Source organism: Struthio camelus, chromosome 20 (genome assembly GCF_040807025.1).
Source record: "Struthio camelus isolate bStrCam1 chromosome 20, bStrCam1.hap1, whole genome shotgun sequence".
Classification (NCBI taxonomy): Eukaryota; Metazoa; Chordata; class Aves; order Struthioniformes; family Struthionidae; genus Struthio; species Struthio camelus.
The window spans coordinates 4,187,880-4,212,811 of record NC_090961.1 but is presented as its reverse complement, the minus strand read 5'-3'; the positions used below and the strand labels follow the sequence as shown (position 1 = coordinate 4,212,811).

The following is a 24,932-nucleotide window of genomic DNA, read 5'->3' as shown; positions in this document are numbered from 1 at the left end:
TTTTTCTTGGAAGCATTGAAAATGATTCAGTTTATGGATCATTTTGATCGTTACCTGGATGGGAAAGAAGGAAAATAAAATAATTATCAGCACATATTCTTCTTTATAATGCTGTTCAGGCTGAAAGGTGCCAAGGGGCAGTTGGCTTAAGAGGCTGCAGAAAGTGCAGGAGTGTGATCTCATTATCACACACAGACCTGGACAGATGCAAGGAAATTCTGGTATTTATCTAGATGTCCTTGTCTGTGAACTATAACATCTGTTGCTTTGAAGATTCAGAAAGGACTTGAGGATTATTGCATCAGATTTGCAGTAACTTCTGTTCCTGCTCTTAGGACAAGCACAACTGCAGCCTGAATCCCAGACTAAACAAACAGGAGTTCTTCGTATAAGCAAACTTAGATTTTTCCAAAGTCCATTCTGTAACCTGATAATCATAACAGCACATTGCATTTTGATACAAATTTAAAATATGAGACTGGATGTGTGACCTTTTTATGCCTAATAATCTAGTGACTGCAGTGTTCAGGCTATGAGAAATTGGCTGGGCCTGGAGTCTGAAACTTCAATTTCATGTTTCTTCAGACGTATCTAGTGCTTGTGGTGTGCTGGGGTGCTCCTGTCATGAGTTACTGCTTTGTGCTGTGTTTCGTTTTCCTCAATCAGAGTATGACACTTGCAGCGTGTTTCATAGAGGGATGGGGAATTCCTGGGAAACCCCAGGGTATGCACTTAGACGTGAACATCTTCCCATCCTTCTTTCTTAACCCTGGAGAAGTCCCTTAGGGGTCACTGGAGACCTTTAAACTCCAGACTCTAACTTTTATTGTACTTTTTATTTTCAACCATTATTCTAAAGCTTTTCTGCCTAGCGAAAAACCATAACCTTGCCCTTAGATTTTCAGGACGCGCAGCCTAAGGAAGCGTGCAGCTTGACGTGTTGCTATTCCTGCTTTCAGGCTGGTCAAGGAGGAGACGACCTGGATAAAGATTTCACCGAGGAAACAATAAAAGAATATGATGGGAATTACTATGATAACTACTATGATCGGACAGTCTCCCCTGATATTGGGCCGGGAATGCCTGCCAACCAGGACACCATCTACGAAGGGGTAAGAGAGTGCAGGTTAAGTTTTCCAGCCTCCAAACAATATCAAACCTAAAACTAATTCAAAATGTTTATCTTCCCACAGTTAAACCATAGGAATCAGCAGTGGATTCATCCACCTTGAAATGGATGTGTTTACCCAGACTAGGAAGAGATGCTCTATTTCTTTTCTATACAAATATTGACAGTCCTCTGGTTGCATAATTCTCCCCAAGTTTTATGGTTCCTGCTCAGACTCCAGCTGATGGGGCCAATGATGTCCTCTTTTCCTTTTTTGTTGTATCTTGTAGATCGGTGGCCCACGGGGTGAGAAAGGACAGAAGGGGGAGCCTGCAATTATTGAACCGGTAAGGACAACCTTCTTTTTCAAAGGAAAAAGGCACAAGGGGTGTGTGCTCTGCATGATTTAGTACTCTCAGTGGAACAGCTGCATGAAAAATTTCCTGTGGAACAATTACTTGGTTATTTAAAAATCTTTTAATGTAAAATAGTCAAATTATTTTTTAAATTTCAAGAAGCAAACTACATTAGGAAGGAAGTCCAAGATTTCCCATGGAATCTTTTATTTGCCAAAGCAAAACCCATTTAAAATTGAAGCAACAGGCAGAGAAAATTTCTCAGCTTTCCAGTGGCTTTGATGTGCGCACAGGCTTGCCGTGAACCCGCTCCCCCGAGCTCCGACTGTTGGTGGCCGGGTCATATCCTGATGTCACCTTGCAGCTTGGGTCCGGCTTTAATTGTTTCTTTGCCTGCTTCCGTTCCCTATCAGGCTTGCGTTTCTGGAGAAACCTTGCGTTGTCCCGGGAGCCAGACCCAGTACTCTTTTTCTTTACTATTCTGTCCGCACCAGTTGCCCTGGTCTGTTTTTGAAGCTGTTTTCCTTCCTAAAGGATAATTGTAACAATGCCTGTGGCTTTCATAGTCTGCAAAAACACAGGTGCGCAACTGAGCAAACTCTTAGGTGAGGACCAAGCTGGATAATTTCCACCTGGCCCCTCTCACGCTGGGCAAAGATGCTTGGCCCGGTATTTCAGAGAGTTTCTTAGCGAAGAGCTGTTGTTGCTCGTCGCCTCTGAGCAGCGAGGCTGCAACCAGAGCTCAGCCAGCAGTTTTAGCTGGTGAGTTGCAAAGCAGCCTCAAGTGGAAGCTCTTGCCCCCCCTTACTGAGCTGCCCTCCTGGGGTTAACAGCAGCGGGTATTTGCTCGAAAGTTGCCCGCTGAGCGGGACGAGGCAGGAGCAAGAGGCCGATGGTTCTCGGCCGCTTTTCCTGTCCGTTGCTGCGCTGCAGGATGCCCGGTTACCTCTGTGTCCGCTGCCTCCTCCGGGCTGGAAACGTGGACGTTTGGGCCCTTCCAATTACCACCATTCAGCCTCGTCCCCGGGGTCCCCGAAGGCCGAGCGCACGCTCACTGCACACCAGCAACTCAATTAACCTAATTTTGACTGGCAGAGTGCCAGCGCGGCGCCCAGGGAGACGACGGCCCTTCCCAGCGTTTGGCGCCCGTTATTTTCCTTTTAATTCCTTCTCCCTTTCCTTCTTGCCTGATGCTTTTGCCGGGGGGAGGGAGGAGAGGAGATGCAGCAGCGGTGTTTTAAAAGCCCGAACCAGTTCTTTATAAAAGCATTTCCGACCCTTCCTTCCTTCCTTCACTTCCTTTCTGGGTCCTGCTCTCTTTCTGCAAACAAAGGGAGCGACGGGAGCAATTTGTTTAACGGAGATGTGGGCAGGGCGGGGGGCGAAGAGAAAGACGTGAACAAAGCTGCTTAAACTCAGCCTGCCCTTGTCCAGAACCAATCTGAAAAGTTACAAAGCGAACAAAATAGTTAAGTTTAATCATCCAGAAAGAATTTGGCTGCCTTCGCTATTTCAAAACACTGGAGCATATATAGCTTTTGCCAGAAAGTAAACAAGACCAAATGCCGCCTTTTCCCTCTCTGCTGCTCGGTTCCCGTTCAGCTGAGAGAAATTCAGATTTGCTGCACTCTTTATCTTTTTTTGATCAGAGCTGCAGTGGAGAGAGGGAAATCAAAACCAAACCCAGCGGTCGGGTTCTGCTGAATTCTCTCTCCCTCCTTTCGCTCAAACCATCCGTCTTTCAATCCTTACTCTGTGCTGACGCTCGCTGGAGGCAGCAGGGCAGCGCAGTCCGGAGCGCGCCGGAGGCCGCCCGCTCGGCAAACGGCAGGGTCGCCGCGAAAGGCCCGGCTACCGGGCTGCCTCTGCGTGGTCGAAGCCTTTGCTCTTTCACGGATGGATGATGCTGGTGCTTGTGGCTGCCTTAATTCGGGGTGGGGTTTTAGGTGAGGCTCGTTCCTTCGAAACAAGATCAGTCGCTGGGGCCGTTTTGCCCGTGGCAGGGCCTGGGTGGGAAAGGCACCCCTTTTCCTCCTTGGATAATCCCAAAGCTGCAGTTTGCTTGCTGCATCCGAGCCGCTTCTCCGCGGCCTCCCACCTCGCTGCCCCTCTGGTCCCAGTGCCTCCCACTTTTCCCATCGCTCGTGTTGATGAGCGATAATGTAAACAGCGGAGATTTCTTGCTGAGGAGAATCTCCAGATGTCCCTAAAGCTGGAGCTCAACGTAAACCAATAGATAAATATGGGAACATGCCAAGGCTGTTTGCATCCTGAGCCGGCTAATTAGGCCGAACTCTTCCCCCTTGCAGAGCAGTGTCCCTTGCCTCGGCAGCTGGCTGCGGGAAGCAGAGCCGTGGGGCAGCGCCTGCTGCAGTGGTGGCGAAGCTGGCCTGAATCCATAAAAGCCCTGGGCAGCGTATGCAGGCTGTGGCTCTCTGCAGCAGCCTGGAGATGCTTTTTAGGGTGAAGGGTTGGCATTGGTTTCCGTTTCTGAGCCTGCCGCACCAAAGCGTTGCTATCATTGGTCTCAGCAGGAATGGACCCTGGGGTGTCCATGTGGTGAAGAGGTTTCCTCTGCTCCCGGGGGCTCTGCAACATGCTCTTGGCTTGTCCGGAAAGGAGCCAGGGCTTGAGGGATGTCATCCCTGGGGAAAAAGCCTTCTCCTTCAGCAGAGCTCCCCTCTTCTGGGTAGCCTTCAGCAGCAAACATCTCCCTTTGGAGAGTGAGGCTTTAGTGCAGGATAAGGGAATGCCATGTAAGGTTTATGCTAAATTTATACCCAGAAGAGAGCAGAGTAGCTCCATGACAATGAGTGAAATTGCTGTCAAAATGGGTAAGGGGCGAAGGCCACGAGCTAGCTAAATTCTCTAGCAGTGAAAAATGACCAGACATGACAGCATGTTTTGCTCTGTTTTTGTTTTTCTTGGGTTGCAGGCTGTGGGCTTGGGGATCCCTGGATTCCTGTAGATGCTTCAGATTCATTCAGCTGAGCCCCGTCCACTGTGGTGGCTGCCGTGGCCTTACCTGACACTTTTAGTGGCTTAGCTCCACAGCCTGAGCCCAGGAGACCAGCCAAAGGTGGCCTGTGATCACGTCTCTGAGCTTGCTTCCTCCAGGCTTCCCTTAAGTGAGCTGCCTGGATCTTTGCTGACTTGTATAGGCTGATTTCATGCCAAAGGAGAAATGTCCCCATTTGCTGTAGATTAGCTGGCAAGCTGGACCTGCTTTAGCTTGAACTAGGTGCCCTGCTGGCTGCATGGTCTCACAGGTCCAGAGATAAAAGGGCAGTGCTTGCTGTGGGATTCTTCCCAACAGATCATCCTGGTTCTGTCCTGAAGGAATTTGCCAGGTTTATTGGAAGGTTTATTTCTTCCCTCTTACATATGCATGAGGAGAAAAAAAGTTCGATTTTACCGAGTACATGATATACCTGATATAAAGTTATGACAAAATATTTAGATTAAAAAGAATGAAGTAACATTATTCTACCATTTTGCCCACACAGTGATTTTCTAGGTACACAGAGTAAATCACAGCATGCAGCCTGCTAGGGAAGTCATTTCAAAAACACTTTGCAATTTGATTATTAACTTCTTTTTCTGAGCTGCTTGGGTCTAGAGATGGCTTGTTCTGAAAGAGGAGCTCTTCTCCTCTCTGGCGTAATCAAGGTTTGCCAATGCCCACACGTTTTCCATTTGCCTGCCCTTGAGCTAAGGGAGAAAGGTCAGAGTTTGGAAAGGTAACCCTGCGCTGGGGCAAGGTAGATTTGGTGCTGAGAGAAAGGGCTGTTTTACCATGCCTTGCATGATTCAAGGATATGGTATTTGACTTTTCAGTGAGCAGTGCCTTTTGTGACTCTGGCTGTGGGGACACAGTAGATGATGTTAAAATAAAGCAGAAGCTATTCAGCTCTGGGGTGCCCTGACATCCATTAGTAGCAAGACCTGGGATTTTTAAGAACAAATGAGGCACTACAGGCTTTTGAGCCCTGTAGTTGAGGTGACTTCGAGGATGCAGCTTGCTAATTACTGGTCTTTCTCCTCTTTTTTTTTTTAGGGCATGCTTGTTGAAGGCCCACCTGGTCCCGAAGGCCCAGCAGTAAGTTATGGTTTATTTATGCCTTGCACTGAAGGATGCATGCACCTCTGCGGTGTTGGGTGTATATGATATATTGCTGCAAGCATGTGGATGCTTGGCATGCAGCTGTTCTCAGGGCTCTATTGCTTCCAGATAATATGAGTGTATATCAGAGCACTCTGGGATCAAAAAATAAACGGACAGCTCTAATTCTTTTCTCGTTCTTTGTACGAATAGGTTACAAATGATAAAGCATTTTTCTTTAGTAGCTAATTGTTTTTCTGCCTTTTCTATGCTAGGGCCTGCCAGGACCTCCAGGACCAACTGGACCTGTGGGCCTAATGGGAGACCCTGGGGAGAGAGTGAGTATTTGCATATTTCTCCTCTTTGGCTGAAGCTTTGTGTCATTCTGTGTATGCAAAGTGGGACTGTGATATATCATCAGAGTCCTAAAATACTGCATGTCTTGCAAGGGGTTTGATAGTCATCTCCTCTGAGTCCTTAGTCTTATTCCCTCAAAACTAGATAAAGGGGATGTCACTCCTAGAGGAGCTTGGGCTACGGTTAAGGGCTTTGTATCTGGGGACAAATGGCTGGGCACCAGCCACACTAGGCAAATGTGCTAAGCAGTTTTCTCTAGCTTAAAAACAAGAATAAGCCTGGCAAACACTGCACTCTGTGTGGGCGTGGGGCTAGTCTTTGCATTGTGGGACCTGGGCTGTGGCACTGGGCAAACATTATGACCAAACACACACGTTATCCATTAGTGTAGTAAAGTGAAGTTCAACCCTGATTTGGAATCTTTGTTCTATGTGTTGTGAGTCCTGCAGCAGATGGTTTGGTTGTGGTGGTGTCCAGCACGGCCTCCTGGGTGGCAGAAGCATGCTACCATCGCTCTTATGCGTCTTCCTTTATACCTTTTTCTGTCTTAGACTGCTCCCATTGGGAAGGTTGCTCTTGTGCTCTCACCTTTTTAGTAGGTGGATTATTGGTCTGCAGCAGCAGTCTCTAGAGACTGGTTTGTCTTTTTTGGCAGTGCAGTAACTTAGGCTTTGTATATCTGGTTTTAATATTACTTTAGATCACTGGTTATCCCTGGTAGCCAATGTTTTTTACACAGATGTCTACAAAAGTCTCCATTTTCAGGGTGTCTCATTGGTTCCATTGAAGGTAGCTGTTCCCAAGCACTTGTGAACTGTGACCTGAAATCCCATAGTTTGGCACTGTGCTTCTGTCAGAGTCACGTATCTATTTGTTGTTGCTGAGACCTCACTGGGGATCATGAAAGACCCCTGTTTTGGGAACTGTTGAACTAGAACCTTGATTCACTAAGTGGTGAACAAGCACCGTTCAAGCTGCAATCCATAAGCACGGCAATACTGAAAACTTAAAAAAAAAAAAAAAAAAAAAAAAAAAAAAAACCACCACTCTCCACCTCCCCCCCCGACCTGAGTCTCTGAAATGACCATTTACTTTTGTATCCGAAGTGCTCATGCACATTCAAAGTCTGTTTCTCCTCTTGGTGGAAGGTAGTCAAGCAGTGAAAAGGTTACCCATGGACAATTGGCTTTGCAGAAGCAAACCTGACTCTCCCAGGCTGTGCACTGTTCCCAGCCATGCGCAGAGTGATAATTTTGGCCTGACATCTAGTGGAAGATTCACCATACCACAGATGGCTCTGGTTTTACATAAAGGCTAAAATGGGATCAGCCTCGGCTGTTAGAGCAACTCAGTTTAAGTCTAAAGCTGGAGGAATCCGAGTAGTTCCTTTGAAAGAATCTGGTTTCAGATGACAGAGCACATAAATCACTGCTTTGCTGTAAGAAAAAGTCTGAGGGAGTGAGGGTGAGCAGAAAGTCTTGTTAGGAAATGTTTCTGTTGCTTTTTCCACTAAAAAAACTACGCGTGATAGTCTAATTTTAGGCTTAAATTGGAACTTTTCCTGAGTCAAGAAGAAGGAAAACTGTAGTTCCCATTCTCTACGCAGTAAGTCAAGGTGTTTCTCCAGGGTGAGCTGCCTGAGCGGCAGCGTGTTGCGCGCTGGTTGGTGTGCACCCGGCAGGGCAGAGCGCCAGCCCTCCCCGCGGGAATCCAGCTCCCTCAGGTAGCGCCACGCGGGGCCTGCGCCACCCGCTCTTCTCCGCACGTGGCCGTGAGGAACATGTACCGGAAGTGTTTGTCTCACGTAAATAAAGGCATTGATTTCAGCAGGTTTGTGCAAGTAAAAGAAGGGGAGCTTGACCCTGTTTCAGTAACTGACCCATCGTTATAGTCAGCACAGTCAAATGGGCTTTCAGAATAGCTTCTAGGATATCGCTGTTTTGTCTGGCGATCGGGGTTCCTAGCAACTCACGCCCTAGATAGTGCCTGGAAGAGCTTCTCTCTGGGAAGTTCACCTTCTTCCCTTTCAGCAGGGTGGAGAAGACTTATTTCAGCTCGGGTCAAGACAAGACTCCTATAGCAAGGAGGTAAAAAGAGACAATGAGGCACGTAGGGACAGCTTGGGTTATAGTCATGCCAAGAAGAACAGCTGTAATGTGGCTGTGGGAGGAGGTTGAAGACTTGGCCCATCCAGACCTTTTGGCTTGTTTGCAAGGTAAACCTGGCACAGGCTATTGGTACGTTAGTTTCCATGCCTCGTTGCTTGGTGGTGGCACGCAAAGGGCTGTGTAAGGTCGGGGGGGCCCAAGTGCAGACGTGTCTCCCTTGCAGCTGAAGTACCCATAGGGGTGGGCAGGGAGATGCTGAGGTGGGATCACCCTCGAGGGACATCACCCCAGGCCTGACCACAGGCTCGCGGGCAGGTCGGGCAGGAGCAGACCAGTGGCTCCTGCCAGGGAGAGCAGCCAGGACGGCGGCTGGCTTGGAGGAATGCTATTGTGAGCACTTTCAGTGGGCACTAAAAGTTCACCTAAAAATAAAAGCAGCCCTAACTACAGCCTCTGCCTGTGGTTCGTTGTTGTGGTCCGAAGCATCCCGACAGTCCCATCGGCAAAGAGTATGCCTACAAACAGGGCTTTTTGAAGGTAGGCTAGGTGGAGGTCTATTTTTTCAGAGTTTCTTCTGTAAAACGCATAGGCGAGGTGAGCAGCACTGACGGTAGATCACAGATCTGCTGAACTGTGCATGCCCGTTCCTGTCAGCGCTGTTGTCTGGCGAATACAAAATACATTTGTGAGAATGGGAGCATTTGTCAGAAAACGTTTCCCCAATCTGATCGTTTTCCCCAATCTGAAAACACATTTTTCCTGACTGATAATGCAGCCTGATACCCGCAGCAGGCCACCAGTGCAGAATAAGGTCTTCTACTGGTTTAATAGACCTGCAGGGTCGGTTTCCAAATGGGGGAAGCGCGTCCCGTTTTCCTCCGGGGTGTGTTGTGCCACAACTTCCAGCCAGGAGAAGGAAGGGGAGACTTGGGCCCTCAGCATTTCTTCTGGCAGAAAGTTTTCTGATTTTCTTCAGTTTTGTCTGGGACAATCAGGTTTGAATGAGAAGGTCTAAACAGAAAAGGCTGAGAGGGGGAGGGTTTTGTTGTGCTATTCTGATGTGTTTCTTCGTTCAGCTAATTGCTTTGACTTCTAATAAGGATTCATGTTGTGGCTTTGTTGTTTATCTCTTTTTTAGCTTTCTTTTTTGTTTTAATTGCATAACCTAAGACCCAGAATAAATTTGAGAGAGAATTCACTCCTTTGCAGATAATCTGCATGAGATCTCTGCACTACAAAAAAATCTCACCTTAGCCTTGTTCTGAGTGCCTGAGCAATGGGAGAGGCTTGCAGTGGCTTCCTCTGCAGTTGCCATCACATGTGCTTCTAATCCCCTGGTTTTTATTTCTTACTCCTGGCCTGGCTGCTGGCACCAGAACATCAGCTGAGCCACCTCTGGAAATGACTAAGCACATTTATACACTAGGACACATGAAGAGATATACCAAAATATGAAAATACTGATTAGACAGACTGGCCAAATATTTTCCCCTGGCAAAGGCCTTCTCATCTTGCTCTAGTGCATGAATGTTAAGTGAGGGCTGAGCCTCTGTTGCATTGCCTTGTACACCATGCATTCGTTTGCAGAGGCCTTTTCATAAGCTACTCTCTTCTTCTGTCAGCTTTTAAATCCATCTATTCCTTCTCTCTTGTTGCAAGTGCTTGGAACCAGTCAGAAAAAAACACCCTTGGGTGCCTCTTTTCTGCATATGTGCCACCGAACTTTTGCTTCCCTGAGGGCTGAACTTGCCTTTGTTCCTTACCCACCCATCGAGATGGTTTTCCATCGCAGCTTCTCATAAGTTAAAAGTGAGAGCTGTGAAACGGCCACTGTGCAGTTTGGTGCCTTTTGAAAGCAGCAGCCTGGTGGGGTGGGGGTGGGATTTGGGAATCCAATGCAGGGGCTTGGCTGCCTTCCCTGGAGGCAGCCCCTGAGCATGGAGCCAGGGGCAGGATGGAGGCTGCAATCTCAGCTTCCCTAACCAGCTAGCTCCAAACGTTCGTTATTTACCTCCCTACTCGATGACGTGCACGTTGCAAAATACAACCACTGAGAGAAACACAGCCATTGATAGCTTGCACTAGAAACTATATATTGTGGTTTTAAGGTGTACTTAAGAAGATTACTTGGGTGTTGGAGTATTCTTGTGGCAATGACTCCAATTTGGGCCCTTATTTTTTAAATTAAGCTTCTTTGTTGCACTGTCAGTTCCCGGGGCTCGTGGCTGGAGTTCCCTGGCCACGGCCCTCCCGTAAGCCCTCTGAAGCATTTCTGTATGGGCCCCCACCTCATTTACTCTCCTAGTGTATTTATTGTTTTTTGATGGAACAGTAATATCGTTTCTTGTGGTTATGACATGACTGAGAACGAGAGGCCCTGACTCTGCTCCATCGATCAGTGCCTTGGAAGGCTCAGAAAGTCAATACACAGCCACAGGCTCAGCCTTGCTCGCTAGAGTCGGGGATGGCGCTTGGGTTGGTTAACCCTTTGAGAATGGGCAGTGCTGATTCCTCCTGCATTGGTCTGGCAGGAGAACTGAGAGAGGGCTTTGCATCCGTGGGTGCTGGACTTCACAGGGAACCTTTTGTAATTTGGCTGGGCTAGGTCCCAGCAGTCTTTTGCATTCACAGTCTTGCATTAGGATTAGTCAAAATGGCTGGCTGGCTTCATCGGGTGCTACGTGAGCCTTCGTTTGTCTTCATGTTCAGGCGGTCCTGCACGGATCTTACGTGTTGCCTAGCTTTCTGTTTTACTGCCCTTGATGCGCTAGAACTTCCTCTACTCCTAAGAATTCGTTTGTATGGCAGGATGGATGCTGACCCCGATGGCTGAGGAGTTCAAACTTCTGCTGTGTGTCCACACAAATGCAGACGTTTGCTTGCCAGGCTCCTTTTGAATAGCCACGCAAAGCCGGTCAGCAGCAGGCACGCTGTCCCTGATGTTTTTGCTGCACACCCTGAAATGAAAGGCATAATTTGCATTCTAGCGCAGACAGTATATCCTGCTTTTCTAGATGTTCTGTCCAGAACAGAATGTAATACAACAGAATGCAACATATTGCACGTAGAAAAGTGATGGACTTGTAGAGCCAGGAACTGCAACTGTATTGAAATACTCCTTTCCAATTAAAGCAGCTCCTCTTTAATGTGCTTATTATTATTGTTAATCTGCACATAGCTCATGAATTTGCATGACACTTATATGTATAGTGAGGAGCGTTTCATATGCCTGCATTTGATAGAAAGACTTTTTATTTGCAATCAGGCAGGTGCACTGAGTTAATGTACCAGCAATATTCAGCTATGTTAATATCGGCCAACACTTGTTCAGCTCTGTTCTTTTAATCATGTCAGTTTGTTCATTTATTCCAGTTATTTTACAATGCTAAAAAGCGCTTACGTCACCAGCAAAGCTGCATGGCAGCCTGTTTGTGGGAGGTTTCAGAGGAATGATCTGAGGGGAGGGCAGTTTAGGATGACTTAGGCAGGTTTCTTTGAGTAGTGGGAAGTAGGAAATGTGGCACTTAGGAGAATAGAGAGCTATTTCATGGGAACACCAGACTGGAATGAAGGAAGTGGGAAAATGTGCTCTGTTGTACAAGGTGATCTGCAGTAGTAGAACAAACTAGAGCTCTTTAACTAGCGCCGTTCTGTGCTGGGAAATCTGTGGTGTTTTGCTGCTGCTGAGCTGTCTGATGAGTCTGCCCTAGGCTCTGAGTGACGGCCTTTCTCAAAGCAGCAGTTATGTTTCCCAAGGCCATTGCAGCCATCGCTTTCCAAGGGGCTTATTCCCACTGAGGCCAGTTTTGCATTTCAGAAATGTAATAGGTGGCTCCAAAATCCTTCCTGTGATTCTGAAACATTTAAAGTTTTCACAGTGCCCTTTTTTCCATCAGGCTGCCAGTAGTGCCTTACCTGGAAGACCCTAAAATACTGCTAGAAAGATGTTTTCTCACGTAATGCTCTGGCCAGGCCTGAAAATGGCAGAAGTATAGACCTTGAGAGAGATTTCGAGCAAATTTGGAGGCTCAAAAATGTGGGCAATTAAGTGGATCAGTGTCCTTATTGCTGGGTAGCATACTGAACGCTGAATATTGTGAGTTTGTCTGTCTGTCACTGTCTCCCTTTTCAGCAGCCAGAGCGCTAACACACCGCGATTTCCCCTGAAATGTTGCCTTGCAGTATTACATTAATGTTTGCACTCAGCATGGCATTTTGGAGCACTGCACCAAATAAAAATTAAAGTCCCTGTCCTTGGCTGCTATATATCAGCTTATCTCTATTTACATAATTAGAGTGATGCTCATTTACACCAGCTGAGAGTCTGCTGTGTTATGGTTTTTAAAGGCATTCAAAGGCTTCAGAAAACCAGCCTGAATTTAAATTGAAGAACTGCTTTATGGTTTTGTTTTTCCTCCTTTCCGTTGCCTCCTCTACTCCCTGCACCCTCCAAAATAAGACCTCACACGCCCAAACTGAAGCAAAACTAGGCATTTATATGTAAAAAAGCTTTCACCAACATTTGTCACGCAGAACACACAAACAGAGAGAAACCAGCTCCTTCCTGATCCATCATGTGTGGGACTGGAGTTACAGGAGAGGAGAGAGAGGAAGGAAAGTTTATTATGTAAGATGAATCTGGCTTAAATTATTTATTGTGCTTCTGATCCAACAGATGGGATTGCCCTCTGTGCCGCTCTGCTCCTCATCCGCAGAGGCAGGGACCTAGTGTTGGAGAGACTAAGTAAACAGCATGAATGTAGCATCATGAGCCTGTCTTGAAAAATGGATAGGCTGGTCTGTTCTGCAGGCTCCCTCCTGTGCTGAGGGAACTGCTGGGTTTTTGCCGATAAATCACTGGCTGCAGCACTGTTTGCTGCAGCTTTGGAAGCAGTGTTGTTATTCCGGGCCGGGTGCAGTGCAGTACAGACTATGGCTCACCGTCTGCAGTGCTCTTCAGCCCTGTAATTATGGTGCAGGTCACAGAAATAGCCTTAGCGGGTGTGATGTGTTGTCTAGGGCAGGGTGGAGTGGCGTCTTCCAGTCCCATTCACCCCTCTCCCCAGATCCAGACTCCAATCTGGTGCCTGAAACTTTGGCTTTGAATGATCTGGGCTCCTTTTTAAGAAGGAGGCAAAAACAGAAACATTAAGTAGAATATGATGTAGGAGGAGTAGAAGAAGAGGGAGAAAACAAGGTATGAGTTAAAGTCAAATCCAGCTCTTGTTAGAAGAGATGAGGAGCGGGATATTTGCGATGAGACATGGGGGGAGAAAATCTACTTTCAGTTCCCAGCACGGCCTGAGAGCCTCAGCCCAAAGCAACGCAGGTCTCAAGAAAAAATTTTAGTCACCCCACTTCCGAAAACAGACCCAGTGAGCACCTGAATCTGACTGGAAAACAGTGGGACTAGATAACACTTCAGCTGTTTTTTTTTTTTTAATGTTTTGATTTAGGGACTTTGTACCTTTTCTTCTTTTGCTGCTCCCTCTCCCACCTTTACCACCTCCTTTTGCCTTGTCTGATGAGCATGCTGCTTCCATGGGTCAAGGACTCTCTCTTCTGTGTCCCTGTTGCATGTGCCTATGGGTCTTTGATTTGTGGCAGGGTTTTATTTTTACTTTTGTTTAGTTTTGGGGCTTGCATGGGCTTGAGGGCTTTAGGCAGGTTGAGGAGAATGAGAACTAATGCAGGTATTTGTTGCTTGCCCTTTCAAGAGCTTTGGATCTCCAAAGATGAATGTGTTATTGACATTTACTAAGCACAGGAGTGTTGAAATCCTCAGCCGAGAGCTGTCTGCCGGGTAGTTCTGGTTACCTCGCCATGAAATGAGCACCAGGGCTCCGTGTGGCCTCCCTGGGACAAGATCAAGTCTCTCATGCCTTCAGCTCTCTAAGCTGGTGTGATAATTGTGATTATGCATGCGCATTGAGTAATTGGATGTCATCCCCATGTGCATGTGGTATTGTTGGATGGATGTGCAAATTTGGGTTAATTTAAGCTTTTTACCAAGAACACAATTGGGAGTGCAAATGATCTATGGGCCATCTTAGGAAAATTGACCATATTTGATTATTTATAGGTTCATCAATAGATCTTTCACGGCATACTTGTTTCTTTAGTGCAAGTTAAAGATAGTCAGCTGATGTTTATCAGCATAACTCCATTGCAATCCTCAGAGCTTTGCTGATTTACTGCTGCCGACAGGAGTGCTCCATTGTAGATAGAAGTATCCTCATAGGACAAAGAAAGACAGAAGAGAGAAAAATTGAATGACCCAGATGACTAAACATGCACATAAATGAATTTATCTTTCCACACTTCTATTTCACTGACCTGAGTTATGAAGTTTCATATGTTTTTTTTAATAAGTTTTAACACACCTACCTAAACATCGATTCCATTGACCTGGAACATTGCAGAGGCTTTTATTGTTCATTGTGTATGGCAGATCTTGAAACTATGGGGGCCAAAATGTAGGAAGAGAGAATTACTAAGGAAAACCATGTGCATTTACAGATATACTTTCACAAATTTTGCCTGAGCATCAGAATGCCAACGGACTTGATGTGTATTTGTCGAGACGGGGAGCCCTTTGTAATGTGGCACAGGCCTTTACAGCCAGGACTATCTATGTAAGGACATGACTCATGACATTCTAGAGGTTTATTTTTATTTGTCTTATAGGGGCCACCAGGCCGCCCGGGGCTTCCAGGAGCAGATGGTTTACCCGGACCACCAGGGACAATGCTTATGTTGCCTGTAAGTACAAGCGTAGCCAAAAAAGCATTTACATGACTCTGGCTCCTGTACTTTGCTACTAGTTGGTGCCTGTTCTTGCAGAAGTCTCCTCATCTCCTCATGACGTGTTTTCCTTGCAGTAAAAAACCCAAGTGATTCCCCTTGTAAATTTAGCTTTTGCAAAGCACTGGGGCATCTTCACCAGTCAAAAGTGCAAGGCAGGTAGTCTAAAGCTGAGCATTGAGTAAGTTTAAGTGCTTCAGTTTGGGCATGGTGTTGGGGGATGAAAGTCACGAGGAAATAACTGAAGATGTCTCCAAGGGCCCAATTTACAGGCAGAACCCTCCCTCTTATGGTGAGGAACTTCTAAAGGCTCTTCAGAACAGGTGCTGAAATCATAAGCACCTGAGTTAACCAGTCTGTTTTGATGACTGATGGTTAATTTGCATTGTCTTCTTCCCCTACATGAAGCTAGCAAGTGCTGAGTCAGCCGCCTTGGTCCTGAGACACTAAAGGAATGAGTATATTTGTCTCTGCTTTGATGTGAGAAAACCCTAAGGAAACCAGCTGCTGAAAATAACTGGTTAGGTACTAAAGGGAAGGAGTCTTTAATGAAAAACCGCAGCACACTTGTGCGGGCTCCAAATGGTAGGGTGATACATGTGTAGGTTACTGGCAGGGTGCCTAGGACAGCCTGGGCCAAGTGCTAAACATGGAGCTTAGCTGGCCATTACAATACATTTGTTGGCCCTTACAGTAATCAACTGTAGGCCTGTAAATTGTATCTCTTTGAATCTGTTTGCCAAGTTTGTGCGGTCATGTACCTAGCGCAAACCAAGCAAAATGCGGAGGTGAAACTGAGGTGGAAGAGCCTTCCAAGAAGGTTCTGCAGTCCAGAGAGTCCTCCTTGCAAAACCCCAAAGAGAAAAATCACAGAATCACAGAATGGTTGAGGTTGGAAGGGACCTCTGGAGATCATCTAGTCCAACCCCACTGCTCAAGCAGGGTCATCTAGAGCACGTTGCCCAGCATCACGTGCAGGCAGATTTTGCATATCTCCAGGGAAGGAGACCGCACAGCCTCTCTGGGCAACCTGTGCCAGTGCTCAGTCACCCTCACAGCAAAGAAGTTTTTCCTCATATTCAGACAGAACGCCCTGTGTCCCAGATTGTGCCCGTTGCCTCTTGTCCTGTCACTGGGCACCACTGAGAAGAGTCTGGTCCCATCCTCTTGACGCCCTCCCTTTAGACATTTGTATACATTGATGAGATCACCTCTCAGTCTTCTCTTCTGCAGGCTGAACAGGCCCAGCTCTTTCAGCCTTTCTTCATAGGAGAGATGCTCCAGTCCCCTCATCATCTTGGTAGCCCTCCGCTGGACTCTCTCCAGTAGTGCTATGTCTCTCTTGTACTGGGGAGCCCAGACATATGCAGTTAAGGCAGGAGAAGGGTATGTGTCTCAGAAAGTAGGCTTGTAGCTCTTAGGGGTGGAAGAGGCATAAGAAAACATTAAACTCCTTCCCTTTCAAATTCAGAAAAATAAAAAGTTTATGCTTGCTTTTTAAAAATCCTTGGTCTGCTGAAGGATCCTGGTTTTGACAATAGGCCAAATTCTGTTCTTTGAGGCATACTGCCACACTTGAGAACTGTGGCTCTTGTCCCATAGCAAACAGGTAACTACAATCAAATAAGCTGATACAACCCTGTCTGCAAGTGGTCTCCTGGCCAATGGCATCTTAAGGGGGATATCAGGTCTATGAAGACTTCAGTGTTAAAGTTTTGAGCTGTGGTGTATGAGTTCTTTACAGTTCAAAGCCTACAAGCTGTCTTACGCTGCATTGTTTTGATTGTGCAGAATTTCCTCTGGCAGTACTTCCTGGAAAACAGTCTGTGCATGTGAGCTAGGTGACCTGAGAGCACATGAGGGTTAATAAAAGTCTGGAAGGGCAGTGGTGGGGTTGGGTCAGTCATGCTGAACAGAGATATCGAGGAGTCAGGCTAGTGTGAGGGGGAAGGGGCAACAGCCTGGTAACCTGCCTTGTCCATCTTGTTCCTTCCAGTTCCGCTTTAGTGGAGGAGGAGATGCTGGCTCTAAAGGACCTCTCGTTTCAGCACAGGAGGCCCAAGCTCAAGCCATCCTGCAGCAGGCGAGGGTAAGTGAGGGCATCTCTGGCAAGAGGTGCCCTTGGAGGAGGAGGAGGAGATGTCTGCACTTGCGCTGTCCCTGGTGCAATGGTATGGTACTGTAGGTGGTAACAGCCTGTCAGCCTTGGCTGAAAGTGTATCGCTGTCATGGCTTTAAATAATAGCATTTGTGGCCAGCAAATTAGGCCAGGCCCTAAACGACAGTTTCAGATGGCCTGCAGTCCGCAGATCAGGTCTTTTCCTAATGCAAGTAGACATCGACCCATTGGCTTCAGGAGAGTTTACTAGCTTATGCTGACAGAAAGATTAGCCCTCGGTTCTGAGAGCTGTATGAAAGGGGACTTTCTTTCATTTTTTTTTTCAGTAAATCTTACTCAATAATTTAATGTATGTCACAGAAGTTAGCTGTTCTCAGCTCCATAATTCTCTGCAGGCAGCCTGCAATTTCCTTTAATGTATTTGTTTGGAAATATGTGATGAATTATCCATGCAATTTTTTTTTTCTCAGATGCCCACAGTGACTGATGGTAAAATATTCCCTAGCGATGTTTGCTGTGTAGGCCTCATTGGTGAAACAAGATCGGCCATCCGTGCTCCTAATACAATTCCTGTTCCCTGGCCAGATGCGTATGCTGTTGTTGCAAGGCTGCGTACCCCTCTGTTCAAAAGGAAACTTAATTTCTAGCCAGTACAACTTTGAAACTTCCTTTCCACGAGTGCTTGTGTGGGGCCACGTTTGATCATCGAGATGTTAGAAGTAGTACAACAGGCACGATTACAGTGAAAGGAAATGCATAGGGACCCCACAAGTACGTTTCTGCTGTATTTGCCTCAGTCTTGTCCAGGAGGAACCAAATTGTAGCTGTGAGCACAGCCTTGCAGAGAAGGTGAAAATGTAAGGTCTGCAGGTCCCAGAGGCAGTACGCAGAGGGACATGGTCCTTCAGGATCACCGCCCAACCAGGGAGCACATGCCCCTTTTAGGTTTATAATGAGGATTTTTGGCTTAGCTGGGTTATTCTGGTTTCTGTCCAACTCCCCTGTTCAATTTTAAATGTTTTCAGGCAGAGTCCAGGGCTCTGATGCTACCAGCCACTGTATTTTCCTATCCATTAACCTTCCTCTGAGAAGAATATTGGTGGATTATGATTCTGGTATTTCCTTGTCAGTCTTAATATTAAGGCTGCCTACAATTTTTCCATCAGTATTTATTTTGCTGGGAAATTGGGTTTTTGACTGAATGAAAATTTCATGAGAAGCATCTGCTTTTTCAGATGCGCGCTCTCTCTCTTTTTTTTTTTTTTTTTCCCCTGACCATTGAAAATTGTGACTGGTTTGAAAACCAAAGCAAAACCCCCCTCCCTCACTCAAACTGACTCCTTTTTATCTAATGTTTCAAATGTTCAGTTAAATATTGGAAAAAATTTTAGAAAAACAAACATCTTGGGTGACTTCTGGGTGATGGATCAAAAGCTGAATATTTCCAACAAGGAAAAGATTCATTTCTGGACCAACTTCAACCCATCATCAGACAATTCCTACTGAAATCCCTAACAAAGCTGAAAGGGAGATAAAGTTTTCTATGGGGAAGTTTTTGGATGTGGTGGAAAAGAAAAAATGAGTCCTGTAGAGGGGGAAGATGTCTTTTTTTCTTGGGGTTTTTTTGGTTATTTGTTTTAATAGGTTGATTTATTCCCTTAAAATTTGATTTTCAGTAGACACCAAACATTGTCCCAGCAGGCAGTGTTTCAGAGCAACTCCTTTTTAATGGAGAGCTGTAAAAAGATGGCACATAATCTAGCATTTCTGCAATATTTATGGCATTCCAAGTGCAGCCATGGGTAGATTTTAATTACTGGAGTACACAGATAATTACAAGTCTTTTAAAGTACTGAATTGTCGCAATGGAACAACTTGTCCAATTGATGTTATAAAATGTGGACAGCCCCCTACCCACCATGAAAATTATTGACTTGATGGGGGCTACATGACTTAATTATTGAGCTAACACGTCCCCCCCCCACACACTGTAAGTGGAATTGCTGTCATATTTGTAGGAATATTAAATAGTTGGTTAAAAAAAAAAATCCTGAATTGAAATCCCAGGATCATAAAGATATGGGAAGAAACTCCTGTAGCCTATCCATGCAAAGTTTTGTCATTCACCTTCAACAACTTATTGCTAAATGTGTCCTTTTTATTCTGTTTATGTATAGTGATGGAGAAGGCAATCTGACTGTCGGAGCCAGATTCCTGCCCGGTTTTAGGTGCATGTAATTTCATGGCCCGCCATCTGCCAAGGGTCTGGGCCATCGTGTGTTCATATGCGTTTACTGATAGAGAGGTTTTGCTGTTTGGGTGAATGCAGCCCAGGTGCTGCACAGCACAGAGCAGCTCTGTGGGCTGACGATGCAGCCAGGCAGTTGGTGCCTAGATCCATATATCTTTCCAACAGATGCATGCACCAGCCCAGGGGCTTGGTGCCGTTGTGAATGCAGGAAAGATGCTGATAGTGTAGTATGATGCCCGTTCTTGGATACGCTCCTTGAGGTTATGGAAATTGCTTCAAGGATTGCTGGTTCCCTGGGCATGGAGAGAAGGCATGGCTCGTCTGGTGCCAAAGCCCACTGTGTCGGTGGGGTACGCCCGGGGCCTGCCAAGGGGGACTTGGCCCTGCCTGGAGCAGGGAGAGGTTTTCTGGCTATGGTGGTGGAGTTCCTGATGGGGACTTGGTGACGTGTGACCAGGTGGCTTTGTTTTACTGCAGTAGCGAAGCACAGAGACGGACTAAGTCTTATTTTTCTTTCTGTTGCAGCTGGCACTAAGAGGACCAGCAGGCCCGATGGGGCTAACAGGACGGCCAGGCCCTGTGGTAAGTAAACGAGCAAGGAAGGACAGAGCAGACAAAGCAGGAACTTGGCCAGCACTTGTGCTTTGGGGCCCTGATTTCTTGTTTCAGACTACCGTTCTGTGACACTCGGGCTCTGTGAAGACACCAACCCATGTCTACAGAGACTAGCGTGCAGTTGATCCCATAGCAGAGGCATGCTGGTTATGTTTCCCTATGTCCTCCCACTCATTTATCTCCTTGAATTAAAGTTCCTGGCAGACGTAAGCAGTGCAAAAACCTGCTATGGTGCTAGAAGGAAACAATTAAGCAGAGCATCTGTTGCACAGGAGGCTGTGACTGCTCAACAAACTCTCTTGGTTACCTATGTGAATGCCTCTTCCTTAACACCAAGTCTTTCCTCTGTCTTCACTGTGGCAAAGCCTGATAAATCATATTCTCTTTCCAAAGGGACCCCCAGGCAGTGGAGGACTAAAGGGCGAAGCAGGAGAAATGGGACCACAGGTGCGTATGGGCAAACCGGGGCCTCGGGAGGTTGGGGAGAACTGAAGGTGCTGAGCAGGCAGTCCTCTGCTAGAGGCTGTTGTGAAGGAGCGATTCAGAATCTCTAAATGCCAGTCGAAATTAGGATGGTGTGGGAACATCTGTTTTGCATATAAATGTCCCTTCAAGTATCCAAATGCAGATTGGAGACATAATTTTAAGCAAACAGTGTAAAATTCTACTGCAGGTGGGACTGCTTTCCAGTGAAGGCATCCACAGAGGACTCCTGGAAACCCTTAATTACCTCCTAGTCTTTATACGAGCGCAGGTGGCACAGGGGGAGGTGAATGCTTGGCTGCGCTTTGCTCCAGCTGCACAGGGCAGAGCAGGGCAGACCGGAGCATTGCCCTTGTCCTGACCTGCACAAGCCTCTTGGTTGATCGGCGCCGCTGGTAGCTTCTTTGAAACAACGGTGTACAGAAAAGATGAGGTGTGAGTAGCCCTGCAAATACAAGCCAGGTGGAACTTGGGGAATTAGTGCTCAGGGAATTGCGCTCCCAAGCTGCGAGGTCTGCACTGAGGTAGAATTCCCACTGCTGAATAGCAAGGCAAGGGATTTGTCTCCACCACGCTGAGCCTATGACAAGTACAGACCTGTTCGCAGAGCGAAGGTTTGCAGTTTCTGTCCATAGATGTTCAGTGCCGGGCCTTTCCTGTGTATTTTGAACCGTGGGCTCTGTTCACGGGATTTTTATTGCATTTTGTAGCCCCAGTGACCCCCACCACTCTAGCACTGCCTGAACTGAGACAGCCGCAGCCTCTCCTCTGGCCAGCAGGGATTTGGTATATCTGTTGTGCTTTTGGATGATGGGATTTCTTTTTCACTCCTTAATGCGTTGCAGGGTCCACGAGGCATCCAAGGCCCTCCAGGCCCAGCAGGAAAACCAGGCCGCAGGGTGAGTGTCCCGGGAGTCGCGCTGATGACTGCATTAGCTCGATACTGCTGCCAAATAATTTTTGAGGGAGAGAGCGAACGCTGAAAGCATTGCACAAGAGCGGGCCTTTGGCCAGCTGGTAGTTTATCCAGGAACTGGCTGTCCATCTGGGCAGACACAAACAGTGAGGAAATCTAGAGACCAGAAGGTGTGGAGACAAGGCAAGCTGGGGAGAATTGCAAGTCCATGTTTTCCAGTCTTCCATTTTTTTCCTCTGCAATGTTCAGGTTATAGCTGCATATACCCTTGGGGCTCGTTTGGACAGTCCCCAAATCTCAGTAGTATGTGAGGAGGATCCAGGTCCTTGGGAGTGTTCTGGAGCTGGTATAAGTTGCGTTTGCTCACTCTGTCAACGTTTCTGCTTCACACATGCTAATTTTTGTTTTATGTAGTCCTCTGACTTGTCATGATTCTGCTTGCCAGAGGAAGAAACTAGAAAGTATTTTGTGTGTGAGCTGCTTCCAGATTTATTAGTAAACTTTTTTGTCATTTCAATTTGTGGTCATCATCAATAACGTATCTTAAAATGTAATGGAAGATATTTTGTTTGTGTTTTTCCTCTATCAAAATCAATGACCCTGTCCCAGCATCCCATGTTCTGAACCAGCTTCCCTACCATTTGTCTTCACACCCCTCATTAGCGTGCTAGGCTGAGTTAGGGATGCTGATTCGAAAACAGCTCAGCATTTTTTCCCTCGCTAAGGGAAACTGCTTCCCAGCCAGTGAGCTCCAACTTAAAACTTCACTCAGCCACAGAGCAACGAGCAGATGTCTCTGTGGTCTTGCTTTACCCTTTGTTTTTGACTTTGCTTTTCTCTTTTGCAGGGACGAGCTGGCAGTGATGGTGCCCGGGGAATGCCAGGCCAGACAGGACCAAAGGTAGTGTCGCATATTTGTGTGCTCTTGGAATTTGCATCCGCTTACTAGCAAAGGTAAACTGAAGGACCCTTGGCAGATGGAGCCCACCTTTTTCCCACCTTTTTTTTTTTTTTGGTGCAAGTTTTTGGTGCAATTAAAAGCATAAACGTGCTCCCTTGGTGGCAGTTGTAGAACAGATACTTTGGAATCCCAGTTACGAAAAACATAAGAATGAGCAGGTGAAAATGCCCTAAAATATGACTACCAAAACCCACCTATTAACTAGATGAGGAAATGTAGAAGGTGTGGTGGGGAATTTTAATGCCCTGTATTTATATTTGAGACAAAATCCCTTCATTCAGCTGTGATCTGCTGGTATTATCAAGCAAGAGAGGAGCTGTTTGACGGAAACTGAATGCAGAGAAAGTTTGCTCTGGGAATCATGTATTAGAAGGTTTAAGTATTTTATTCTGTAGATATTTGAAGCTGGAAGAGATGGAGGGTTTTGTTGCAGAGACAGGAGACTGCAAATCATTTATCCAGTAAAGTGCTTTAATGATCGTTGACTGCCCTCAAAGGAGTGGATGCCAGGGAAGAAGGGAAAACAGAATAACGGACAGCACTGGAAATGAGGACTAAGTTCACTGTGAGAAGAGGAAGCGATTCTCTAGGACTTGACAACAATGAAAGAACTGTCAATTGCCACGTGTGCATCTTGGTTAGCCCAGCAAAGTGCCTGGCGTTTTTGCTAGATGGATTTATCCTTCAAACCGACTTTTTTTTCCTCATTAATAGATAAAGGATTTGTGGACGGTAGGAAGAATTATGCACTGGCGCTCTTTGTACTTTTTTGGTATGGCTTTTGACAAGGGACTTCCCCTCTGCAGAGGAAACAAGTCTCTCTTATTTCCTGGGTGGTGCCCACTGCCTTCTGCACTGGCCGTTATGAGACAGCATCGCCCACAATTGGCAAACTCCCCTGCTGTCAAGTTTTGTGAGAAAAAGCAGTCGGGCAGAGGCAGGCTGTTCCGGCTTCCTGTGTTTCACCCTAAATTCACTTCATACGAGGAACCGCACATGGGCTTGTGGCCGCTAGAGAGAAACCTTGGGGAAGCCAGGCTTTTGCACTTTTCCTGCTCTCAGAACTGAGTTTTGCTTTTTGTTCCTCACGCCTGAATTTGAAATGAGTTGTTCAAGCCCACAAAGGTGGGTGGTGACAGAGCTGCCCTCTGATGCGCAGCCCCGCTCTCTAATTGCAAAAGTGTCTTGGGCAGAAAAGGTCCAAACCAAGACTTGACTTAGCCTGTCGGAGGGGTCCTGGTATTACATTATGGAGCAGGGTCTTTGCCCGTTTGATCTGTGGAAACATGCTATTTGCAGCTCAGCAATGCCAAACCTGCTCGTAGTCCCAAGCATGGATTTTTCTCCTCCATCGCAATATCAATCAATAAGTGGTGGTGTCAGGCCTCCCCGTGGCTCCGTCCAGGACGAACCCCATCAGCCTAGAGCTGAGCCTTTGGGAGCATCGTGGGTCTGGGTGGGACCCGCGGGCCCTGCGTTTGCTCCTGAACAGAGATCGGTGGCCTTTGGGGACGTGTATACAGTCGTTTGCAGGCAGATCCCGGCAGGCGCTGCCTGCGCTCTGCCAGCGTGAGGCTGTATGATTTTCTTAACGCAGTGCCAAGCACAAAATAACACACCCAGCCTTTTAGCGGAGCTTGTTATTTTGGGCTTGGCGTCAGACTCCCCATCCGAATGGCCACAGGTCTGTTTGGCCCAGGTCGGTGTTCACAGCAGCGGGCAGTAGCAGAAGCTACTGGCGATGTGTGAGAATAGGTATGTGCAGAGCCTTGCTCTGCCTTCCTGGTATCAGTAGTTTGGGGCTATATATCCCCTAAATGTCCACTGTCCCACAGCTGGCTTGTGCCTGCTCAGGTTGGGGTCAGGCAGAGCCCGTGGCCCTTTGCAGAATAACGTGTAGCTGCTCCTTTTGCTGTGCCCTTTCTAGAGTTTATTTTATATGTTTGTTTCCATGGAGCGTCCAGGGGGGTTAAAAGGAACTTCTTGGCCATGGAGGTGGGATGGCTTGTAACAAAGCTCAGGTCTGGAGACCTGTCAGCAGGCATGGAAATACTGCTGTTCAATTTGCTACTAGTGGGTCTTGATTTGTAATTTCATGAAATTAAAAAAAAAAAAAAAAACCACGAAGTTGTTGACTAGAAGAAACTATCCGGAAGGGAGATGTATTATCGCGTGGACAAATCACTCAGGGAAGCTCTGAAATCCACATAGAAAAAACGTTTTAAAATGTAGGTGCTGGGGGGAAAGTGAGGAGGTAAAATGACTTTATTTGAGCTTTTTCTTTTTTTAATCTATAGCTTTGAAATCACCACTGATCTGGTGGGAGGTGAAGCCTGAACATCTGAGGGAGAAAATCGATCCCTCCTTGATACAGGGAGGAAGCAAATTGGAAGGATATTCAACAGCCAGTGGAAATGTGAAATAAACTGATTTTTCTTTCAGGGTGACCGAGGGTTTGATGGCTTGGCTGGTTTGCCTGGTGAGAAGGGAAATAGAGTAAGTTGTCTTTCAATTGTCTTCTGGCTGCAGTCTGTAATGAAACCTTGGCAGTAGGATGTGGCTGGGCGGCGCTGGGAGGAGGGCAGCTATTGCCGAGGAACAGCCAGAACGTGACAATTATGAGGGATGAGAGTAGCCCGTACCAGCATGCAGGGTGTCACCGAAACACTCCCAATCCCAGCATTCACATCCAGGGAAGCTGCAAAATCCTTCTGGGGTTACATGGAACTGGAGAGGACAAAGAAAATTACTT

The 24,932-nt window shown here is 46.8% G+C and overlaps 1 protein-coding gene across 2 annotated transcripts in view; it reads left to right on the top strand.

The window, feature by feature from the left end:
* COL5A1 (collagen type V alpha 1 chain) overlaps positions 1–24,932 on the top strand; it is a 177,191-nt gene that overhangs the window by 84,551 nt on the left and 67,708 nt on the right. For both annotated transcript variants that reach the window (XM_009665728.2, XM_009665729.2), the window contains exons 8-18: positions 960–1,112; positions 1,399–1,455; positions 5,522–5,563; positions 5,842–5,904; positions 14,719–14,793; positions 16,832–16,924; positions 19,731–19,787; positions 20,214–20,267; positions 21,149–21,202; positions 22,067–22,120; positions 24,623–24,676. In XM_009665728.2, coding sequence (XP_009664023.2) covers positions 960–1,112; positions 1,399–1,455; positions 5,522–5,563; positions 5,842–5,904; positions 14,719–14,793; positions 16,832–16,924; positions 19,731–19,787; positions 20,214–20,267; positions 21,149–21,202; positions 22,067–22,120; positions 24,623–24,676 — 756 coding nt within the window. The remainder of the gene's footprint in view (positions 1–959; positions 1,113–1,398; positions 1,456–5,521; positions 5,564–5,841; positions 5,905–14,718; positions 14,794–16,831; positions 16,925–19,730; positions 19,788–20,213; positions 20,268–21,148; positions 21,203–22,066; positions 22,121–24,622; positions 24,677–24,932) is intronic.